The sequence below is a fragment of the Scardinius erythrophthalmus genome (genome assembly GCF_964197995.2).
Source record: "Scardinius erythrophthalmus genome assembly, chromosome: 3".
NCBI classification, from domain to species: domain Eukaryota; kingdom Metazoa; phylum Chordata; class Actinopteri; order Cypriniformes; family Leuciscidae; genus Scardinius; species Scardinius erythrophthalmus.
Window position 1 is genome coordinate 32,371,321 of NC_138223.1, and position 24,663 is coordinate 32,395,983.

At 38.8% G+C, this 24,663-nt stretch overlaps 1 protein-coding gene across 2 annotated transcripts in view; it reads right to left on the bottom strand.

Annotated features, from left to right (window-relative positions):
* Positions 1-5,197: 5,197 nt before the first annotated feature.
* The window catches only part of stox2a (storkhead box 2a), a 59,376-nt gene continuing 39,910 nt past the window's right edge, over positions 5,198-24,663 (bottom strand). For both annotated transcript variants that reach the window (XM_081361789.1, XM_081361790.1), the window contains exons 2-4: positions 19,957-20,109; positions 11,937-14,448; positions 5,198-8,889 (exon numbers count right to left, since the gene is read on the bottom strand). In XM_081361789.1, coding sequence (XP_081217915.1) covers positions 8,688-8,889; positions 11,937-14,448; positions 19,957-20,109 — 2,867 coding nt within the window. In that variant the 3' untranslated portion in view covers positions 5,198-8,687. The remainder of the gene's footprint in view (positions 8,890-11,936; positions 14,449-19,956; positions 20,110-24,663) is intronic.

Sequence of the window (24,663 nt, forward strand, 5' to 3'; positions counted from 1 at the left end):
AGCTACACCTAGAGGCCTGGAGGATTCAACAATTACGGTGGTAATTTACTGTATATTGTTATTATAATTATTAATCATAATTATCTTTAGCAATCATTCTAAATAATAGGCTAAAATTTAACATTGAAATATATGTGATATATGTTTAATAACGAAATATTTTAAGAAATAATTATGGTGATGCTTGAAATTTGAATTTGAAGAAAGATAAACTGAATCTTGATGGGCGCGTGTTGAAAAGCATGTTATATATTACAATCCCAATGTATTTCTGTTTCTGTGTATCTTGAACTGATTAGTGAACTTATCAAATCCTTCATATCATAGGCCTAAATCATTCATAAATACATTCTGATGCTCGTCCCTTGAATTAAAACAGAATTGTGTACACAGAAAATTGCTCTGCTATTGTTTAAGGCTCAAGTATAAGGTCCAGTGTCATTTTCTTCCGTTGCATAATTATCCAGTCTGTAATTGTAGGCCTGTGAGGACATGCTACTAATACGTTTTTCAACTTTTTTTCTGTTATGGTTCTCAGTTGCCCACTCCTATCCTACAATGGATGGCTGTCCCTCATTGTTTGCTCACTCTAGTGGTGAGGAAGCAACGGTGTGGACACTTGTTTATCTCTATGATAATCAAGCCAGGGTTGATGAAGTTGTATTTTTCAGACACCTGTTCTCAGATATCTGTGAAGAGTAGGCTGTCTATCCATTATATTTTATGCAATGCCACTGAAAAGAAGAATACACGGCCTATTTTCAGTTATAAATGCGAGGTTATGATAGATTATTGTTCAATTTATGTTAGATATTTTATTGCCAAGACAGAATATGTATGGCCTATCCCATGTGAACCTTCATGGGGTCATTTTAAGGGTGCGAGTTAAGTTTTAAGGTTACAGGTTAAGAAAAGTATTTGAATACCACAAGACAATGTCACTCAAGGAGTGATGATCTACTGTGATGTGATATTAGCGTTAGTGATGTGATATTAGTGTTTGCACTCTGGAGAGTGTCAAACGTTTCTTTTTACAATGTGTTTTGCAAAGTTTAGCAATGTAGCAAATCACAGACAGCCTACATGTATTTCTTGAACGTAATGACCAATCAGAGGTGTTTAAGTTAGTCAGAATCCACTCACCGCTCAAAACGCATGAGTTTTTGTACATTTTGAGCTGAGTTTTGTGGGCTCGCGAATTCTCTCATTATAACACAAAGTGTAGACACGATGTAAATAAGAGATTCAGATATCGGATTATCAGAAACAAGCAATGTCAATTTTGACTGTTTTTGCTCTATTTCACAAACAAAAATAGTTCCAGACAAAGCAGAATAGTTGTGTTTCCCTCCAACACAGAGTGTTTCTTTCAAGAATGAATCAGCTGGTTTGAACGAATCAGTGAATTAATGATTTTTCAGTTAACTTATGAATACTTGCCACTGTCATTACAAATCGGGTCCTCACTCGAAATCAGGTCTCTACCAACTATCAGTTAATGATCATACAAAGTGCAAACAATATTAATTTAAAATATTAGCTTAGTGCATAATAAAACAAATTGAAGGTAATTTATTTCACTTGATACACTGTTAATTATATATATATATATATATATATATATATATATATATATATATATATATATATATATACACTCACCTAAAGGATTATTAGGAACACCTGTTCAAGTTCTCATTAAGGCAATTATCTAATCAACCAATCACATGGCAGTTGCTTCAATGTATTCAGGGGTGTGGTCCTGGTCAAGACAATCTCCTGAACTCCAAACTGAATGTCAGAATGGGAAAGAAAGGTGATTTAAGCAATTTTGAGCGTGGCATGGTTGTTGGTGCCAGACGGGCCGGTCTGAGTATTTCGCAATCTGCTCAGTTACTGGGATTTTCACGCACAACCATTTCAAGGGTTTACAAAGAATGGTGTGAAAAGGGAAAAACATCCAGTATGCGGCAGTCCTGTGGGCGAAAATGCCTTGTTGATGCTAGAGGTCAGAGGAGAATGGGCAGACTGATTCAAGCTGATAGAAGAGCAACTTTGACTGAAATAACCACTCGTTACAACCGAGGTATGCAGCAAAGCATTTGTGAAGCCACAACCCGCACAACCTTGAGGCGGATGGGCTACAACAGCAGAAGACCCCACCGGGTACCACTCATCTCCACTACAAATAGGAACAAGAGGCTACAATTTGCACAAGCTCACCAAAATTGGACTGTTGAAGACTGGAAAAATGTTGCCTGGTCTGATGAGTCTCGATTTCTGTTGAGACATTCAGATGGTAGAGTCAGAATTTGGCGTAAACAGAATGAGAACATGGATCCATCATGCCTTGTTACCACTGTGCAGGCTGGTGGTGGTGGTGTAATGGTGTGGGGGATGTTTTCTTGGCACACTTTAGGCCCCTTAGTGCCAATTGGGCATCGTTTAAATGCCACGGCCTACCTGAGCATTGTTTCTGACCATGTCCATCCCTTTATGACCACCATGTACCCATCCTCTGATGGCTACTTCCAGCAGGATAATGCACCATGTCACAAATCTCGAATCATTTCAAATTGGTTTCTTGAACATGACAATGAGTTCACTGTACTAAAATGGCCCCCACAGTCACCAGATCTCAACCCAATAGAGCATCTTTGGGATGTGGTGGAACGGGAGCTTCGTGCCCTGGATGTGCATCCCACAAATCTCCATCAACTGCAAGATGCTATCCTAGCAATATGGGCCAACATTTCTAAAGAATGCTTTCAGCACTTTGTTGAATCAATGCCACGTAGAATTAAGGCAGTTCTGAAGGCGAAAGGGGGTCAAACACAGTATTAGTATGGTGTTCCTAATAATCCTTTAGGTGAGTGTATATATATATATATATATATATATATATATATAGCCTAAGCGAACAATTGAACATCATTACATTATTTGTATGGGCTAACTGAAATATTTGGACATTTAACACTTAATTTAACAAGTAATTACATTAAAGATGATTGTGAATACATGTAGGGCAAGTACAAATGCGTGTAGCTTTAAACTAAGTTACTGGGCTAATGCTAGTAAATAACCCACTGGATTCGTATAAACGTATCATATAAAGAAAAGTATTATTTCATATTTCTTTATTCAAAATTTTACATTTAAAACACTAATTTCATAACATTATTCCTGTAACTAATTGCAGTTATGCATCTAAACAACAGGCCTAATAGTATAAAAATAGTATAATAATTAGTCATTTCTGTCAGTAATGAACAATATTGATTTAGCAGCATAATTATAAATTTAAATAAATAAATATGAAAGTAGCCTAATAACTAACTTCATTTTTGATGTATTTTTTATGAGAAGACTGCTTTTTTTCCCACTTGACCACCTGCCCCCCAAACAGTCTGTGCACGACCCTGAAAATGTTACAATGTTTAAAATTTCACAGAAGCCAGACAGAGGCATGTTCACTCAGTCTGGCACTAAGCGAGAGCTTGACCTAGCAGTGAGTGACCCTGTGAGGACCTCGGTCAAGCAAGACTTCCAGGGGTCACGCAAACTGGGCAGGTGTTCAGTGCACCAGACAGACCGCATTCTAATGCTATTCTTAATGCTAATTAAACAATACATTTAGAATGTAACTCTCTTTCTTCTGATAAGTCTCCTTTTTCTCATCAGTTAGACTGCATCAACACTGGCACTGAGTGTTAGGGACTCGTTAGGTCTGAAATATTAAGGCCTATCTGTTGTTCAACATATCCGTTGTTCTGGTGGTTAAATTGCAGTATAAATTTTATAATTTATATTTTACAACAATGTATCCCATTACATTAACCATACCCCTAAACCTACCCATCACACAAAGCTTTCTGCATTTTTACACATTTAAAAAAACTTTTTTTCTTTTCTTTTCAGATTTACAGATTAGGACGTAGGTTTTTGATGATTTTGTCAGGTTTTGGTCACTTCTGTACAAATTTGTCCCAAAAATATAGTTAAGTAGACACACACATACACACACATACATACACACACACACACACACACACACACAAACAATAACTGCGTGCAAAAACTATAATGATGCTTTCGGAAGTGTTTAATCATTATCAACATATATTTTTATTAATAAAAATAACTAGATGAATGAGTTCCAAATGACAATTATTTTTGAGCCCCACACTTTTCAGTGTTAGCCGTCAAATTCGTGTATCATAGTGCTTGTAGCTAAAGCTAATTTGTAACACGTGACGTGTCCCTCCTTCGTCAATTTTCCACCATCATGTGACTTCAAACGTTTCAAATATATCTGTATCTGACCTTTTTTTCTTTTTTAATTTGTGTCGATCAGATTCTGCTCGTTGATATTTGTCATTTGTAGGCCTATGATTCAAATCAGCATATTTTGTTGTTGCTCTTAAATTAAACTGAATCTGTGCTCCATAGTCTATGTGCATTGAACCGTAATCTACTACAGTCTACTTTACTCTATAGGCCTAAATTGTTTTACACTGTGTAGCCACTAGATGGTGGCAAGATACAACCAACACTTGAATTTGCTGTCTTCCAGTAAAACCAGATTTGATTCAATTTTACAGGGATCCATGAAGTTAATCAACGAAGCCCCGATGTTTCAGGTATTTTTTTCATTAATCATATTTAATTAGTATTCAATGATTCGCTACAGGGAAATGGACGTGTATCATAAACGAGTGATTAGGCTACATGCAATAAATATAATGCTTACACTCTTAGAGGAAAGGGTTATGTCGACCTTAAAGGTTTCTGTTAGTTGCTTCATATATAGATCTTTTAGGGATTCATCATTTCATGGATTAAGTTTTAATTCATTAAAAAAAAAATAGTTAAACATGAAAGTATTTCACAATAATTTTTCCTTGTATAAACTTGAAAGGGTTCATTATTGTGTCAAGAACCCATGGTTCTGAAGAACCCCACTTTACCCTTTTTTTCTAACAGTGTAATATTTAAAATTCTCAAAAGGTCTGTCATTCTCACACAATCGTTTTTGAACCACTTACTTTCAATTTCATTTGGCATGCTAAAAGATTTCTTAAAACATTTTTTTTTTTTTATAAAAGATTACGGAGAAGTTTCATGTCCTGCTGAGTTAATATTAACCAAACACAGACATTCCACAGGTTTCAAGACACAAAAACATGTAAAATTTATAACCAAACATGTTATTTTATTGTCTGAAAAAGTAACACAATCTCCCAACTGGGTTTATCACATATACTACCACAACGATGAAACACCATTACTACACAAATAGGGACTTCTTTTCAAATATTATAGACATTACAAAAAGATCCCTCATATCTTTCAGTTTTCTTTTGAAGTTATACTAAGCATGGCAGGTTGATTTCATTTACAGTATGATACTGTACACTGTCACCATTTAGAAACAATGTTGTCTGACGTGGTTCTAAAATCCATAATGTTAAGGGAAGACATTTCATGGTCATTTTTATTTCATATGAAATATTTTACAATATAAACAAAGCATCCGTCTTGGATGGACTTAACAGCAACCAGAGGCCAGGCATTTCAGTGCAAACATGTTTTTTTTACAAGGCAGTCTTGGCTGCATTACTCCCTTTTGTCTATCAACAAAAAAAGGGGGGGGGGGGGGAAAGATTACCAGATGAAGGGGTTTGAAATTAAAACTAAATTTCACAAAATGTGACACATACCCAAAATGCATCCTCTGACAAAGCCTTGTCAAGTAAAGGAGGTCATGTGTTTGTGATAAAGTGTCCATCAGAAACCATTCAAAAGCGATTAAAGTTCTAGAGGTGTAATTTGCAACTAAACGGAAATATACTTCTGGACTTAAATCATTGTTTTAAGAAAAGTTCTGATGAAATGTTTTGAGAAATAATCTATTTATAGAGCTGAGAAGCTTGCTCTGTCTAATGTGACTCTCTGATGTACATCTGTGATGTCTAGCAATGATTTAAAATAACCATTTATATATGAGACTTTTGTCTTTCCACAATCTTCATCCCACCTCCAACTACAGGGTCTAAGAGGCTGTTTGGACCCTAACCACTGACCTCTCGAATATTAGGTGGGAAACTGAAAACAATACTATCGTAATCAGTATTGCCAAAAAGTAGAAGGCAGATGAACAATTTTGGATTTGGGCAAAACGTTTAGGACTGGAGGATGCCTGACATGATTCATTTGAATATATTCTATCTGTTGAGGTGCTTGTTTATAATATAGAATGTAGTCCCTTGATTTCCGTCGAGATGCATTTTCAACAAACTGAAGTTACTCACTGGGCTTGAAATCATGAAGCAGATAAACAAATATTCATGTAAAGGGGGCAGCGGAGAACTCAAAATGGCTTCTTGCACAAATCGGAGGGGAAACATAAAATTGGGAATGTTTTGTAGATGTGGTGCTAGACAGATTTATACACAACTTGCAAATAAGTAAAAGACACTTCTGTCAAAAACTGAGAAAAATTGAGTTGAAACTACAGCACTTAATACTGATTACTTTAGAATAAGTCCTCTTAGTTACAATGTCCGCCGCTCCTTGTCAACATTCACAGAGAAGAGGCTGATAGCGCTGTGTTCCACAGGCAAAGAATCCAAATCTGTACACGTCCCTACCTTGTTGTTACACAGGTGGTGGAGGTAGCTAGTTATGTGCATGTATGTGGGGTTTAGGGTAGTTTGAATGGCTGATTGCAGGTGTGTCTGTGTGTGTGGGTAATAGTCGAGTGAGAGGGAGCGAGCTGAAAGTGGTTAACAAGAAGTCCCACAGGAGTATGGGAAAAGAAGCAAATAAAAGATAAAAAAGGGAGGATCACCACATAATAGCACCAATGGATGTGACATGAGCTCTGCTCTTTTTCCCAAATCTCACCGAGTCACTACAAGAAGGGACACGAGCGTTAGTTCTGGTGCATTGAGATGGCACGCCAAACAGTTAAAGCCATAAAAGTCCAAAAAGTATTTTAATGTTTAGTTCAATCTTGGAAAAGGGGCTTTTGCTCATGGATCGGAACCTTGCTGTATATAACACAGGCAGGTCCAAATCTAATGTAATCTTTGTTCCTCTCTGGCATATGATAGGAATGATAAATAACAGTGGAGCAAATTATTTGTACATACTTTCACTGAATCAGTTGTTCCAACCTAAAAGAAGCGTTTATTGAAATCATGAAAAGGTTGAGAATATTGTGAATATACAGATAATTGTTGGCTGTGGCAAAAATTTTAATCGCCATGTCATCTGCTGACCATATTTTGCATTTAGGTCGGGGACATGGCTTGAAAACCAGCTCAATTCCCAGGGAAAATAAAGGTGAAATTAAAATACCATAGTGGTCTGGATTCAACTCAAGAAAGAACATTTTTCAAAATAAAGGTTTTATCAGAGCAGCAAAAGGGCCGAGTCTCTGAATCCCACTGGCCCAAAGGAAGAGAACTGTATGACTTTTCCTTGGAGTGTTTTGGATGTTTTTGGACACAACACCCGTGTTCCCGCCATTGCGATTTCCAACATCCTCCTCCTTTCGTGAAAACAAATAGAGCCATCAAGCTACACAGAAGAAGACAAGCATGTTTCCAAACCAACAATGACATCCACTGACAAGTCTCCTGGTTCATGAGAGACTTGGTATCGGATTCACACTGGCACACAGCTGTTTTTATTTCAAAAGGGAATCAACATAATAAAAATAATCTACATCTGACAAAAATGTAATTGAAATCATTTATATTTTTGTCTACCGAGAATGTGTTTTATTCCCTTAAAAAAACAAAGACTGGTGAAACGATCCACAGAAACATGATTACAGACTAACTGATGCTTTACCTCTTCTTAGGAGAGTTAACTGTTCATGACCTGAGATTAATATTAACTTTAATGAAACAGGTAAATCCATTACGTAGTGTAAAGTTGCATACAAAGTAATTGTATGCACAATAAGTTTGGGTAAAAAAAAAAAAAAAAACATTTTTCTAAAAAAAACAAACAAAAATCTTAAATTTCAGAACGAGAACATTTTTTCCACTAATTCAGTCTATGTACTTGTTTTAATAAGCATATGAGTATGATTCTTATTGTTTCACCAATGCAGCTAACTGTCATGAGAAATGAGTTTATTTTTAGGAATATTATACAACTTTATGAATCATGAATTAAATGTTGCTCAGATGAGAGCTTTTATGCCTCATTTTTTAAAATTGTACTGCATACCAATATTACAAATCTTTAATACCTTTGACCAGCACATCAGCATCTACTTCTTAATGCGTGCAAACTTAATCCATTGGCTGGATGATCTCTAATCTGTGACTGACAAAATATACTCTTGAAAACAAAACATTGTTAAATTACCAGTTACTTCAAGCCTATTTTGAAAACAACGGTTGATTCCGACTGCAGAATTTCCTGATTAATTGCTTGTGAAGGTAAATCCTATGATGAGAAATTTCCTTTTCCATTTTTTCCCTTTTTCCTCTTTTTTTGCAGTGACCTTTGATGCTGTGGGAACAGTCTCTGGAAGCCATGCCTGCAGGTTTAACAGTCCCCATGTAGTCGAGGTGCTTGATGGAGGGAGTCACCCAACCTCCTGCACTTAGGCACCCCAACATTGCAGATCACCCTGACCCTACGTCAACCCAGATGGGCCCATGTCAGACGCTGGTGATGGAGGCAAGGCAGTTGGGGGATTTCTGCAGTTTCTCAGGTTGCGTGGTAGGGGGCTCTGGGATTGCACGGAAGCTGAATGGGGGGCCGATGCTGGTGGTACCCATGTGGCCTGGACTCAGGGCCGGATTCTGCCGCCGGTTACTCTCCACAATGCTTGAGGTGTTGGACGCCAGACTCTCCCGTGTGCTGAGAAAGTGGTAGATGTGGGGGGAAATGACCAGAGAAGAAGAAATGGAAAGAAAAAAGAGTGGGGTTTAAAGACAAGATAGCTGATTATTTCGGGGCATGAAAAACAATATCACACAGTCCTCACAAAGAGAAAATGCACAACCTCACACCATGTGGTTTTAACTCTGGCTTGCAGGATTGTTTAGCTGTACAAAAATGATCTAGATCTTGATGACAACAATAACATATTCAGACAACTAAACCAGAAGCACCGAAAGCCAACAATAAGAAAGCAGTATAATAAAGAATATATTTATACTGAAGGTAGAAGTGGATTAAAGGAACAGTCTTAATTGACCGTATTCCACAGAATGTTTCCACAGAAAACAGAAGGAGAAATTTTGACGTTTTCCCTGTTCTTGTCCATTAAATTACAATGGGCAGGTATTGAAGCTTACACAATTTAAAAATAAAAGCACCAAAGTACTATAAAAGAGGTCCATATGATAGTGTTGTGGGAAACAGATTGTAATTTAAATCTTTATTCACTGAAAATGTTCACATAGATCTCATAACTGAATATTTATTTTGAGTAAGATCTAATTTAGTAATACTTTCATGGTGTCTTGTGTTTTCTAAGGCATGAAAGTCCAGTCCCAGCAATCAATATACCGTTTTTTGTGTGCCACGGTAGAAAGTAAGTCATACAAGTCAGTGATTTGTCAATGACATATTTGGGGGAAAAACTATTCCTTTAAATACAAAGGTTAAACTCAGATAGGATGTATTTAACATTAGTACTGCATAGAGAAAAGTGCAGAGTTTTTTTTTTTTTTTTGTATGTCCCACTCCGTATAATTGCATTACTACCTCACATCAATCACAAACTAAATTGTGTCTATGCACAAGAGCTATGTTGGTGTTTTTCCAGGAGCTGTAGGATGACATCATCACTAATGTTATGAGTCATCCAGAAAATAGTGAATGATTTGTGTGTGTGTGTGTGTGTGTGTGTGTGTGTGTGTGTGTGTGTGTGTGTGTGTGTGTGTGTGTGTGTGTGTGTGTGTGTGTGTGTGAGAGAGAGAGAGAGAGTGAGAAGGGGCTGCTAGGGGTCTTAAAATGAGAGACTTGTGTCAGTTTGTCTCCTTAGCTTTTTGGCGCTATTAATTTAGAGGCAAACACAAGACATACAGACTAAGCTTATGGAGCGAACAAAGCACAGTCACATTGCAACTCTTAGATAAAGGGTCTTCAAATTTGTGTGGAAGTGCAGAAATAGCTCCATCACAATGTAACTGCCTGGGCCACAACTTTTGTATATTCAAGGCCCTTGACTTTTATCATCAATACATGGCACTGATCATTTAAAATGTACATTGCATTACACACATTTTAAAAACATTACAAATTGAATAAAAAGTTTAGTTTAGAGAATTTTTCTATGAGATTTTCAGTATAGAGCTTAATTTTCAAGAACCGGCATATCACTCAAAGAATGAGGAGTCAGAATATCATTATTAGGTATAAAATGTTAGACTCCTGGATTAGCACGTACAGCTAAAAAACACAAACTTGCACTACACTGTAAGAAAAACAATATTTTGGCAGAAAATTAGTACCTTTTCCGTTAAGTTTACAGACATTTCCTTCAACCATAATACACAATGCAATGTGTAATTCAAAATATGGGCAAAACACCTGTGAAAAATCAATACAGAAATTTTCTTCATATTAACACGGTACATTGCCCTTTATTTTATGTGCCTTTGTAAGCACTAGAGGCAGCACATGTGCAAAACATGTAGGCTCTCTGAGTTATTCTACTCCTGCCATATCCCTCTGAATGAGTCATACAGACACAAGGGGTCTATTTTTAGCAACTGAAAAAAGTCCTCACCCTCACTCATAAAGGGCTTGCTAACATATACACAGCCCTGGGAAACCCACTTAAAGGCTGTCTGTGCTAGTTTGTGGCCTTGACAAAGGAAAGGGGAGAAACCATGCTATGCACCTCAGTATAAGATGGGATAAGAAATTATATGAGCCCTATGGCAGCAATGTGCTTCAAATCAAACATGCATTTCATAGGTGCAGTCTAGTTAAAAACTGTAATAAAACAAAACATATATAAAAAATGTCCTATGAAAAACACCAGACATTAGATATAAACACTATAGGGCCCTATCTTGCACCCAGCGCAATTGACTTTGTACACCGACGCATGTATCATTCCTATTTTGCACCCGCGCAAAGCGTGCTTTTCCCTCCACAGAAGCACGTCGCTAAACTAGGGAATGAACTTGCGCTCCCTGGGCGGTTCAGCGCAACAAAGGAGGCGTGTTTCGGCGCAAACGTTCCTTCATGCTATTTTGCAGGTTTAGAAAACAATTGCGCCACTAACCAGGAAAAAATAGTTTAAAGTCAGTGGCGCGTTGCGCATGTTATTCATATGCTATTTTAAGGGCGCATGCTTGGCCATAATCAATGTAGCGTGTGCACAACGCGCATACACTTTGATTCTCTCATCTACACAGAAGCAGCCGTTTTCATTTTTGCCAATCATACATTATTACGATAGATAGATAGATAGATAGATAGATAGATAGATAGATAGATAGATAGATAGATAGATAGATAGATAGATAGATAGATAGATAGATAGATAGATAGATAGATAGATAGACAATTTATTATAAAAGCATACATCTAGCTTATGTATGCTAAAATGGCGCAAGAGTCATTTATCCTGCTGGGAAAATAGCAACAGCGCCAAGACCCGCCCACAAAGTTACTTGCGCTTTGCGCTTTGCCACTTGCGTTTCAGATCGTTAAAATAGGGCCCTATGTCATTTTGTGGGATGTCAGAAAAGAAAAGTTGATTCTGGCACATTAGCAGTTTATATTAATTAGTTTAATCTTATGACTTTAAGATTATCTTAAAAAAAAAAAAAAAACAGAAGAATGGGAATAAATTGAGGCACTAAACACTTGTTCACGATCAACAATGTACACTCAAACATGGGTTTTCAATTGTAGCATCTTCTTTCTATGGAGCGAGTACTTACCGAGGGGAGTTAAACCCACTGTCTACAGTCACACTACTGCTGTCCATGCTGTCCAGCCGTGCCGAGTGAGCAGTCTTCTGGCTGTTATTATTCTCGCTCTCCTTAGGGCTAAGTAGAGTCAAGTTGTTCTCAAATTTCCGCTGTAAATCCCGGTCTTTCTCCCGTTCTAGCAACCACTGCATGGTCCCACCACCTCCACCACCATCTCCGGCCCCTGCCCGCCCCTTTGTTTCTGTCGGGGCCGCCTCTTTACGGGAGGCCTCCTCTACCTCCTCCTCATCGTCATCATCTGACACGTTGTAATAGTCAAAAGCAGCTTCAGATGTGGAGGGAGCACCCTGTTCTGTGCCTGTAGGTGCCGGGGCAGAAGCAGACAAAGGGGTGGAGTTAGGTGGCTGTTGGGTCTCCAGAGTGTCAAGGACCTCGGATGATTTCATATGTGGAGTCTTACGCAAAGTGCCTGACTTTGAGTAGCCACTGTCCACATAGCTCACAGTCAAAACATTGAGTGGCGGTTTGAACAAAGTGTCCTTACTGAAAATCTCTTTCCTCTTGTCCACCCCGCCACCAGTGCTACCACCACCTCCCCCGCCCCCTGGGTCAGTGTTGTGTTGGTGCTGTATCAACCGTCCATTGGGCATAGGCTCAGGTGTCTGGCTCGGTGTGGGTTTGCCAGAACCGTTGTGCCCCTTTGTCGAGGAGTCCTCTTTGTACTCCAAGGGGTGAGGAGAGGGGAGGTGCGGTGTCTGCCGGTCAGCTGGAGAGCCCTTGCGGATTCCGTCGGATGGAGTTAAAGTGTCGTGGTCAGATTTGCCCAGAGGCAGCGGGGCAGTAAGGATTGTTTCATTCGATGTATTGCACTGAAAGTAGTCATCAGCCAAAGGCTTTGGCGACAGGGCCTTCAGGTCACTGTAGGCTGGGAGGCTGTCCCTGCTCTTGTTCCGTTCTAGAGGGCTACAGAGCCTCGATTCATCCAAACTCATTTTGCCTATATCAAGTACAGACATTTCCGAGCTAAACTTGGCAGCAGAAAACATGATGCATGAATAGTGCGGGGCCTTTTGAGAGGAGGCCCTTAGCGTCCCATCGTCGGTATAGTATCGGCTTCTGTCATCGGGACTGCGGTCGTAATCCTCAGCCGTGCCAAGCGTGGAGCTCCCACCTCCCAGCGGGCCCTTGGAGTTGTCCATAGAACGTGATCGCTCTTTAGCCTTATCGGGCCGCTCGTTACGTGACTTGCGGTCCTGAGTGTGGCTGTGGCTCCGGTGCACTCTAGAATGTGACGTCCCACGTGAAGGCTCAGGGAAAGGCATCTCTGTTCGCCTCTTTGCAAGCTCCCCTGAAACATCCCACTCCGGGGTGACAGGAAAGTGCGACTCAGCAATGTTGGGGTTGCTGTGGACAAGATAGGCACCACCACTTCTGCGTTCCACCGTGTACATTCCCTCTCTTGGCGAGCGTACCAGAGAATGGCTGAAAAAACGGTAGTCCCTCTCCAGGCTGACTGCTGGCAGGTCCAGATTGGAGCCCTCTGAGGGGTCTCCCCGAGAAGCTCGCGTCTTGCTGTGCGAACGCGACTTCCCGTGTGGTACACGCCGGTGACCTCGGCTGCGGCGACTGCGGGCACTGTGCTGTGCTGAGCTGGCCTTGAGGCGCTGAGCTCGTTCCTCTTCCAGCCGCTTCATGACAGCTGTGTGACGGGCCACGTTCTCCACTGTCAGGTCTGGGTTGATTCGGCGAATGATCTCGATCTCCACCTCACGGGGGATCGCTGTGGCCGACGGTGTGTCCTCATCCCTCAAGGGCCACTCCTCTGGAGGGAACTGTGCTGAAAAGGTGGCCAGCTGTTTGGTCTTGTCCTTTTTGAAGCTCAAGCGGAACAGCTTCAGCCCAAACTTCTTAGACTGCCTCTCACTGCTGCCCCCACCACTGCCCTCCTTCTTCTTGGTTAGCGTGTCTGTCTTGTAAGAGAAGGTGGCGGTCATGCTCTTGCTCTTATCGGTGGGGTCAGGTGGGTGCTGAATGGTAGCTGGAGGGGGTGGGGGTTGTGGGTATGAAGGGGGATCTCCTTTGGGTTCTTTTGGGGATTTCCTTTGAATTGTGGAGGTATGAATGCTGGGCACCTCATCGCGGTAGGCATTATAGGAGTCGCAGTGGTTCTTAGGGTTAGGCCTTTCTCGTACACAGCCAGAAGTGGAGGGAGTGATGGTTCCAGATTGTGGTGACGTGCATTGTTGTTGAGGTGGCGGCTGTTGCTGTTGTTGAAGCTGTTGCTGCTGCTGTTGTTGAAGCTGTTGCTGCTGCTGCTGTTGTTGCTGCTGCTGCTGCTGTCGCTCTGGATGTCGCTCGTCCAGGTGGTACCACTTGCTGTTGGTGCGGATGAGGGACGGGGTGATGAAGTAGGTCTGTGGAGTAACAATGAAGTAGCCTTCTGGTGTGGGGTAGATCTTCCTCTCCCGAACCAACATGTTCAGCGTGTGCCGCAGGATCTCTGGACTCGGAGTGGGTACACCTGAAGAAAATACAACCATATGTAAATTTCATAATAATTTTCATAGTGCAAACTAAATGTGCTGACACAATTTTTGTGTATGACATTTTTTTTTTCTATTTGACTACAATTTGTGATATGATAATAATACAACTTCAGTCAGTAACAATTAATTTGTCAAAGGAATATCTCAACAGGCAAACACTTAGATGTGAAAAATAGAGCGTGGGGTAGAGTGGAGGAAAAAGTTTGAGAGGGGGTAGGGGGGGGGGGGGGGTGTTGGGAGATGCAGATTAGTGGATTCATGTTCAAGTCAGCATTATCCAAAACTGTTCTGACATGCCAAAAGTAGGATTAACTGTGAGTATATATAAATAACTATAGAAGGCCAATCAAAAGAAGAGCATTGGTTGCTGATTTATGTCACCACCAATCACAACATACCAGCCATTACCTCATCTTTCATCATCACGTCTGTAAGCCCCTCAATGTAATAACAAGACAAAAACTGCCATTGTGTGAATTACTAAAGGGGTCCTCCTTCATAAGATTAACTCAAACGATGATAAAATAAAAAAATATAAAAGAACAATAATATTATTAGATAATAATAATAATAATAATAATAATAAAATCTTAATCTGGGAGATACTACCAAAACAATTATCGACAGTTTTAAGTAGTGTAGAAATTTTCCTTTTTAGATTTTAGATTTCACATCAGTGGTCCAAAGATCGTATTTTGAGAACCACTGTTATTGTACTTTGTTTTTTAATTTTTTTAAATCCTATTTATAAAAATGTATTAATATACAATTAAAATGGCTCAAAAGCACTCAAAGACAGACATCAGATTTGTGACATGACTCAGTACTCTGGATGTTTCTTTGAGTTTAGTATTTGAGTCACATGTGTAAACTAAGTAAACATCGTCTGTAACTCACAGACAAGGAGCACCAACAGGGTAGACTGCACTACAGGGTACATGGTGTCCTCGCTGCACTCAAGTCCTCACTTCACCCAAATCAGCTTTTCAACACTCTCAATCACAGAAACACACACACAACGGATAAAGGAGCAGATAAGCTGCAACTAGTCAGGGTTAAGTGTTGCCTGCCATTACATCATACAGTGGTAGTTGCCATACCAACATGACGCAACCCAGAGCCTCTGTTAATTTTTTCTTTTTTCCCACTCCTTCTTTAAAGGAAAGCAGACTATTCAGGTGAAGTTTGCACACTTTGCACATTGATTGACTGATTTCTCTGAACATCGCTGGGCAACAGAAGGTGTACAACAGGCTCATTCTACTGAGATTACTAAAAAATGTTTGATAAAATACAAATTAATTGCTTTGGACATTCACCGTTTTCTAAAACTGTAAACTGTTGGAGTTTCCCATGGGAAAAATAGAGTCATCATAATTTTTATTTCCACCAGTTCCATGAAATAATATTAAGTAAGGCAGAAAAACAAATTGTACTGTCCACTCCAAAACAGTCACAATAATCATAACCAACAATTACAGTAGTTTAGAAACACAACTTGTTCCAAAAATATTTTTATAAAAATGTACATTATTATGGGGTAATAATGTTAATCCAGTAATCCAGTTTAGAAACACAACTTGTTCCAAAAATATTTTTTATAAAATGTACATTATTATGGGGTATGTGGTATTATGAGGTATTATGGGGTATGAATATTTTACATTTCATTCAACAAATCAAAATTATGGTCAGTCTTACTTAACCAAAAATACTGATTATGGATTTGAACAAGTGCTATAAGCCAAAAAATGTATCAAGCACAATATTTTTTATAACAAGGATTATCCCCCAAAAATGGAAGCCTTTTTATGATGTGAGAGTGTTTATAGTGTTTACTCGAGTGTGTGTGTGTGTGTGTGTGTGTGTGTGTGTGTGTGTGTGTGTGTGTGTGTGTGTGTGTGTTTGTTTGTGTACACAATAGGGCTGGGATGATACACCTATCTCGCAATTCGATACTAGTCACCTTCATTTATATAGCGCTTTTTACAATACAGACCGTTTCAAAGCAACTATACAGTGATAATAGGAAATTAATGCAACAAAGATTGTTTTGGCTGTATAGCAGCTCTAGAAGAAAGTCATTGTATAGCTTAAGAAAGTTTTAAAAACTTTGATTCATTTCCGTTGTAAAATTCATTAGTTATTAACTTAAGAGCTTCTTACACGACACCGTGAAAACAGAATACTTTTAATGTGTTATAGCTGTTCATTTACACAACAACGCCGTTTTGGTGGCCTGAGAACACAAACTTTGAAGTAGGTTTCAAAGTGCAAGTTTTTTAAAACGGGGTTTGAAATCGATACAGTTATCATCTCCGCGTAAACTTCAAAACGTGAATCTGTGAGAAAGCGTAGTCTTTCTTTACAAAGTGACATTGCCAAATACTTGTACAGCGTTTTTTAATCGTTTCCGCGGATCCGTGTGAACGGGACTCATTTTGATGACGTTTTTATCTGTAGGAAAACGTTTGTTGTGAAAAAAAAAACTTTTTTTCAAGTATTGCGATTCGATATTCCTGTGTATTGCGATTTTTGCTTGCTTTTTTAACTCTAGACCATGGGGAAACGTTGAATGATACACTTATACATGATGGTGCAGGTCGTACTGTATATCCATAAATGATTCTCCGTCTGCCATTTATCACTTTCTCGATAAGATGTCATGCAATGCTCACTGTTTTCAACACATACTGCCTCAGCTGAAATAAGAGGTAACTTTCCTCCGCCTTGTCTAGACTAAACTAAAGAAATTTAAAGGCACACTGTGTAATTTTTCGCCACTAGAGGTCGTTTATTCAAAACAAAGGCGTAGCTTGATGACGCCTTGATTTTGCGGAATCAAGGTATTTGTTGTCTTCACCTCTACAGCCCGTGGAGAATACGACGGGACCCGGGCAGAAATCATATTCATGGTTGACCGGTAATGTATTTAAAGATTTATTGACGTCACGAAAGCCGTTGGAGCGGAACAAGGCCGCTGGAGCCATTGCTAATAAGAGACAAGCATGACACACAGCTCAAGAGCAGTGGAGCTTTTATTATGCCACAGACGCCGTTTCCGCTTCTTCCGGTCATGCGAATGTGGGGTAATGCAGCGCTGTTTTATCATATTAGATACATTTGAGTGTTTTGAAAGTTGTTATAATGCTATTCTGTGCGTTCGCTTGGCGGCTACTATATGAGACTCATTTCACACTGCAGTGAGCTAGATCGATACAAGGCATGGTAAATATGGTACTCGCAGTAAATCAAGAAAACGAGATTTAAACAAAAAGACTAACAGTGTTGAGCTGTATAACAATAGGAGCGTTTCCATTACAGATTTGCACAAAACTTTTGCGTTTTTTTCTAAATGTCGAAATGACGGCGTTTCCATTAACCGATGTTATGCGACTAAAACTTTTTTTTTCCTCTCGTGATAAGTAAGTAATTCCAAAAATCATGGCAACGGACGTTGGTAGGTTTATGTATATCTCAGCCACTGCACTGGCCATTATTATTAATCGAAGGAGACGTATGTGTGTTTTCCAAGCATTAATGGTAAGGAAAGACCCTTTATACTTGTGAGAGGCTCGTATGAGGTGTTTCTGGCTCATATCTGCTTCGAGGTCTTGATTGTGGCATTTATTTGAAGTTTAGAATCCATTATTCCTAGCCTGGATGCCAGCGGAACTCAGCCCCGCCCACTAAATTTTTAGGTCGGGAAGTTCGGTCTGGACTTGATCCGTTGAGGAGCTATTATGCCCGGACTAAAGTTGTTCGGACCAATCAAATTGTCAGGGCGGGCTTTATACGATGATGGACAGATGATCAACAGTAACGTAATCATCCACGTCACCAAAGAGCGCTTGGGTTGAATTTGTTTACAACAAAGATGACTGCCGCTGGAGAATCGAGATTTCACGAGTTCACACTTACAAATAAGTCAGATAGAATAAATGCACATTTGGCGTACTGTCCGAGGAGAGGCTCCGGGCTTGGTATTCGGCCTGAACCCAAAGTACTCCCCCAGTACATTTCAGGCTGTGGAAACTGTCAAGGAATGTTAGGTGAGTTGACAGAGTGAATAAATATATGCTTCCTCTCATGCTGATAGGGTAGACATGGTAATTGTTTGATGACAAGTTGATTGGATTGATTATTTGAATGTGCTCCTCCCGAACTTTGTTTATGAAACATCATGTGTAGATTCCGCCATCGCGTCTGTTATAGAAGATATCGACAGCGCATTAATTTTAAAAGACAAACAGAGAACCGCGATCAAGGCATTTGTCGATCGGAAACATGAATGAAAAACATACGTCACTTACTCCGTTGCTCTGATTGGTTGTATGTCTATCCAATTGAGTGCAGAGGCATTTTCCTTCCTGGTTCGGTTGAAATACGCCCCATAATTACAGCCCAATGGAGAAGTATCAGACTCATATTCTGACTAGTATCTGAGTATGACGACGTCTGGCTACATTATTCCTGTAATTCTTTTGTCTTTTATGAATTTAATAAAGAACTCTGTCTCGTCTTCTGTCCAAACATACCGCGTTATCTACGTCAGGTGACCTGGAAATGCGCAAAAACTGTTTCCATTGCAGTTTTGCGAAATATTTATTTTTCGAATTGCCTGAAAAAACACTTCATGCGAGCGTAAAATCTTTTTTGCAAAAATTACGTGTTTCCATTGGGCATTTTTTCAATTCGCAATTTCAATTTGAGCAATTTGAAGGGTAATGGAAACGCGGCTAATGATTAGTTTTCTGTCGATGAATGTATCCAAACAGTTGCTCACTTGTCTAATAAAACACATCATATATTAAAGCATCTTTGGTATTTTCATGGTTTCTAAAAAATAAAACCGAAAACCGAGGGTAATGCGGGTATAATGTCATTGATAGGCAACGCACAGACATGGTCCGTGTCCTAGTTAAAATGGCTAATTTCTCTGGATTTAAACATTCTTAGAAACATTTGGAATAATGTAAGTACACAAATCAACAAAATATATAACATTGTTCTAGTGGTTTTTGGATAATTTGATCCAAAAATCTTACATAATGTGCCTTTAATATGAATTAATATCGACTCTGGAATTCATTAATATACATATTATATATATATATGAAGAGTTCAGATGCAAAAACCTCTAAATGCCATCTGAAATTTCCTCCTAGAATGATCATTTTTATCAAGCTTGTATATTTAAGTTCAGTAATTTCACTTAAATAGCAATGAAAAATACGTATTAACTGCCATTTAAGTGAAATTACTGAACTTAAATATACGAGCTTGATAAAAATGATCATTCTAGGAGGAAATTTCAGATGGCATTTAGAGGTTTTTGCATCTGAACTCTTCATATATATTTATATGAATATATATATATATATATATATATTTTTTTTTTAAATGTAAAAAAAAAGTCGCAATAGTTAGGTGGATCATTTTCCCCTCCCAACCCTAGTACATAAGTGTGTTTGGAGGGCTACCCGGGAAGCAGGTGGCAAGGTGCTCCGTCAGCGCATCTTGTGTGACAGGCTTGCGGGCAGAGTTCATGGCTGAGATGGCTAGACACAGAATCTCTCCCAGTGGGATGAACTGAGACTGACTGATGGGTGACATACTGATTGGAGATACATCGCCTAGAGAGAGAGAGACACACACACACACAAAAAAAGTTCAGTCCTACTTTACTAGAACATGTTTGTGTTGCATTAAAAAAAGGTGACATTTAAGGACCAATCAGTTGCCCAACAAGCAATCAACAAAATAAAAACCCCCTAAGGATAATTATGCTGAAGTTCTAGATGTCTCCAATAGTATTAATGTGGGACCTGTTAAGAGAGAGAGGAGAAAAGAGGAGTTTAAGGCAAGGGAGGGGCGTGGAGCTTTCAAGATGCTATCCGGTCACAACAGTAGCATGAGGGTCATCCAGGGTGTGTGATCACGTGTTGCTAAATGTGACCTTATACTGACGACTCAGCGATAAGCCCCTCTGCCTGCGTAGGCAGAAAGACCCCAGGCCATGCATCAATATTGATCCCAAAAAAGCACCCATGCATATTGGATTTACTAGAAACACAGCTCAGAGCAATCAAACATGTTATACCACATAATACATCTGAGAGATTATACTTCACTTTTGCACTTTTTCATGAAAAATAAAATGGCCCTTTTGAATTATAATGGAATATAATAAAGAAATAAAAATTAAATACAATATTGGAATATTTTCTGTAATTTATGTATTACCCACTATTGTTAGATAATAGTAAGAACTGAGTCAGCATTATCTAAACTATTGCTGGCAAGGCAAGATTAATATTATGGATCATTTATACAGTTTTTCATATTGAAATTAAGTTAAATTCGGTCAAAGGAGAGGATGAGATATTACAATGCATAATTCTATAGCACTGTTCATAAAACAATTATAAATTGTACAGTTTAGCAATCTTTATTGCTTGGAGATGATGTCCAAACTGATTAGCAGCTAAATAAACACTGATCAAGTGTCTGTTCAAGTGCCAAAAATATCTACAGAAAAAATCATATCTTTTACACTGAGGTTAAACTGTAAGCCTGAACAACTCCTTTAACCTTTAAAGATCATGTTATGCTTCGCTACTTAGCTCACCATGCTAAAAGAAAGCATAAAACTGGTCTGAGTCTAGCATGAAGGGCAACAAAGGGTCTGAAGCTGCGCTGCTAACACTGCAGGATGCAGATAGGATGACATCATCCACACGGAGCTGCTGCTCTCCTGGTGTGTGTGTGTGTGTGTGTGAACGGCAAGCAAAGGACCATCACTCAAATCCCAGCCTGCTGTCTTACTGTTCAAGCAGAGTATGTACAGACAGTAACGTGCTGCTCGTAACCCTCTAGTCTAAATGACTTAAGAAGCATGCGTGACTGTAGGGGAGGCTGGTAGCCTAGTGTTGTTTTTGTGAGGTATCAGCATGTTAGAGCTAAATTCACTTGCTCTCCATTATGAATTTTATTGTTTTTACTTTAGTAGGGGGAGGAGAGTGGGTGTGAGGATGTGTGTGTGAGAGAGAGAGCAGAATGGAGGGAGGCGCAGAGAGACCCCTCCCTCATCCCTCAGCTCCTGTGCTGCAGCCATCAGAAAAGGCGGCTCTGACGATGGACAATTACCCAACATGCTCCACTCCACACAAAGACAGGAGAGGTGTGACCAATCACAAGCAAGCTTCATCCACACCTTTTTTTATACTCTCCTCCAGCACTGCTCACTGGCACACACACACACACACACACACACACACACACACACACACACGCGCACACACACGCGCGCACACACACACACACACACACACACACACACACACACACACACACACAAGCTAGTAGGTGGCCTGCTGAATTCGTTGTTATGGCAACGCATCCCAGTTGCTCTCTCTCTTGTTCCTCAGATGTGTGCTACTCCAGGATTTCTCTCTCTCTCTCTCTCTCTCTCTCTAGCACCCACCCTCTTGTTCTTCCTGTCTCCATTCCTGCTCTTGTGCTACACACTCAATCTTGTTAGTGAAAAATTGAGGAGAGAATGTTGGCTGCAAGACTAAGCAAAACCTGCTCAACCACAAAGGCCATTTAGGTAAATAACCCCTATTATATACACACACATATCATCCCTTACTCTTGGAGTAGTACATTAATATGGAGTAGAGTATATAGATTTTATAAGGAGTTCATAAACATTTTCAAGATTTTAAAAAAGAAGAATCATGGTTTCAGCAAAATTATTAGCACTGTTAGAACTGTTTTCAACAATGATAATTATAATAAATGTTTCTTGAGCAGCAAATTATCATTATTAGAATGATTCCTGAAGGATCATGTGACACCGAAGACTGGAGTAATGATGCTGAAAATTCTGCTTTGTCATCACAGGAATAAATTACATTTTAAAATATATTAAAACAGCAAACACTTATTTGAAATCGTAATAATATTTTGTAATATTACTGTTTTAACTGTATTTTTCATCAAATGCGGCTCTGGTGATGAGCATCAGAGACTTCTTTCAAAAAGATTTTGAATCTTACTGACCCCATTTATAAGTGTAATAGTAAAAACGTTACCATGTTTAAATCCATTCCATAGATTTTCTCTTTGAATTGCAGAGCAGAAAATGCAGAAAAGTCAGTTGATTCCATCTGTGCCTGCCTGGTCATCATCAATAGTCATGGGAAACAGACAGCTATGACATTTATGATCACAAACAGGACTATGAATAGAACAAACAAACAGCCCGTCCTGCAAAGAAACTTGTGCTTTATACAAAAACAGCATTAAACCTAATGTTCTGTTTGGACTCTGAGAGACTCAAAGATGGTTTAAAAAGCTCAAAAAAACATACTTAACATCATAGTATCAGGATGCTACTTTATGACTTGTGTTGATCTTATGAAAACTGATTTTCAACAATTTAAACTAGATATAGACCCCAGATATAAAACATGAATAAAGCACTATAATGAATGAAAGCATTATTATTGATGTATGTACATTATTAATATTTTTGCATAGCCTTACACCAGTGGGTTACCCCAAACAAATAAAACAAAGTTAACCACTTGTTTATTATTCTCTCTCTTTCTGAAAAATGGGGGAAAGGGCTTAAATAGTGTCACATTATTATACACTAAAATACAGCACTGAGTCTTTGTGCAAGCCGGCTTGTGTGGCTGCAAGCACATCTAAGGTGACGTCATCCCACTGGGCGTAAGCATTTGACAGGAAGGGGGAAGAAAGAGAAAGAGAGAGAGTAAAGATGAGGTCAAGAGATAAGGGATAATTTACCACGTTATAACTTACAATCAATGCATCACAGCTTCTAAAATTGTTTAAGAATGTAGCACTTGCTGCAAACATTTAACAATAGTCAATGAAAATAGCAAACACTTCACTGTCTGAAATATGTTAAGCAAAGTCATTTATGATAGTTAATTTAACGTGGACTGATGTGGCTGGGGAAAAGACCAGTATCAAGTATATTTTGTACTAAAAAAGGGGTGGATATATTTTTCATGCTTTGTCACTCAATGTTTCAAGGATATGCATGATCCTTTAACTATAAGCTGCCTTCCTATTCACAGGGACCCTACGCAGTGTTCACTACACAATTGTATATAATAGATCTATGTCAATTTATAGAAAATATAATGTCAAATTAGTGGTGGGTGAAATGACCAAAATCTTATATCACGATATGAGTCATTTTATTTTACAATAACGATATACATCACCAATACAGTTATTTTTGCTTTAAATAAAGAGAAAAAAATATATACCATTGAAATTTCAATAAAAATGTTCATTATCATTTAAAAAAACCAACACTAGGCTAAATAAACCCAAGCTTACTGAAGACAAGTAATAAAGTAATAAAAAAAAACCAGTAATAAAGAAAGAGCAAAGAAAACAAACTACAACAGAACAAAGACAAAAATGAAATAGACCTACCTGAAAAACGTCATGCACTAGAAATACTACTATAAAATGTATAAAGTAATCAAATGCATAAAAAATGCATAAATTAAATATACATTCATTCGTATTAAAGTTACAAAAGTGATTCAGTCAAGAGCAGTGAGAGATTTTCTCTCTTTTTTGTTGTTTGATTAGCATTAATAACAGCAGCAAGCTGTCCCTTTAAGACCGACTGCACGGATCCAATATACTCGTGCATTTTCTTTCTCAACTGTTTACGTTCACCTGAGACATAAATGACTCTGTAAAATCACCTGTTTTTAAACCGCAATGCTAAAAAACGGATGCAAATAAGCTTTCGTGACCACACAGCACAACGTCACATGAGCATAACTGCGATAGAGGTTAATCGCGTATACCAGTGTATCGCCCACTGTAAAACCTCTACATTTAATAAGAGACTGTTGTGAAACCACACATTTGAGGTGAATCAAGCTGACTAAAAGTGCTAGACACGCATGTGAATGTATTCCCAATGCCATTTGCAGTGCCCTTCACTTTGAAAATGTACTCTTCCAACAATCCGGAACCACACTTAAAATGTCTGAATATTCTGTGAAGTCCACTTAGCAGTGCACTGTTGGGCGACTGATATCAATACAGATCTGGAATACTATTAAACAATATAAACAATAATAAGAATTCTTTTGTCAACCATTCTGTTCCTCACTATGGGCCGG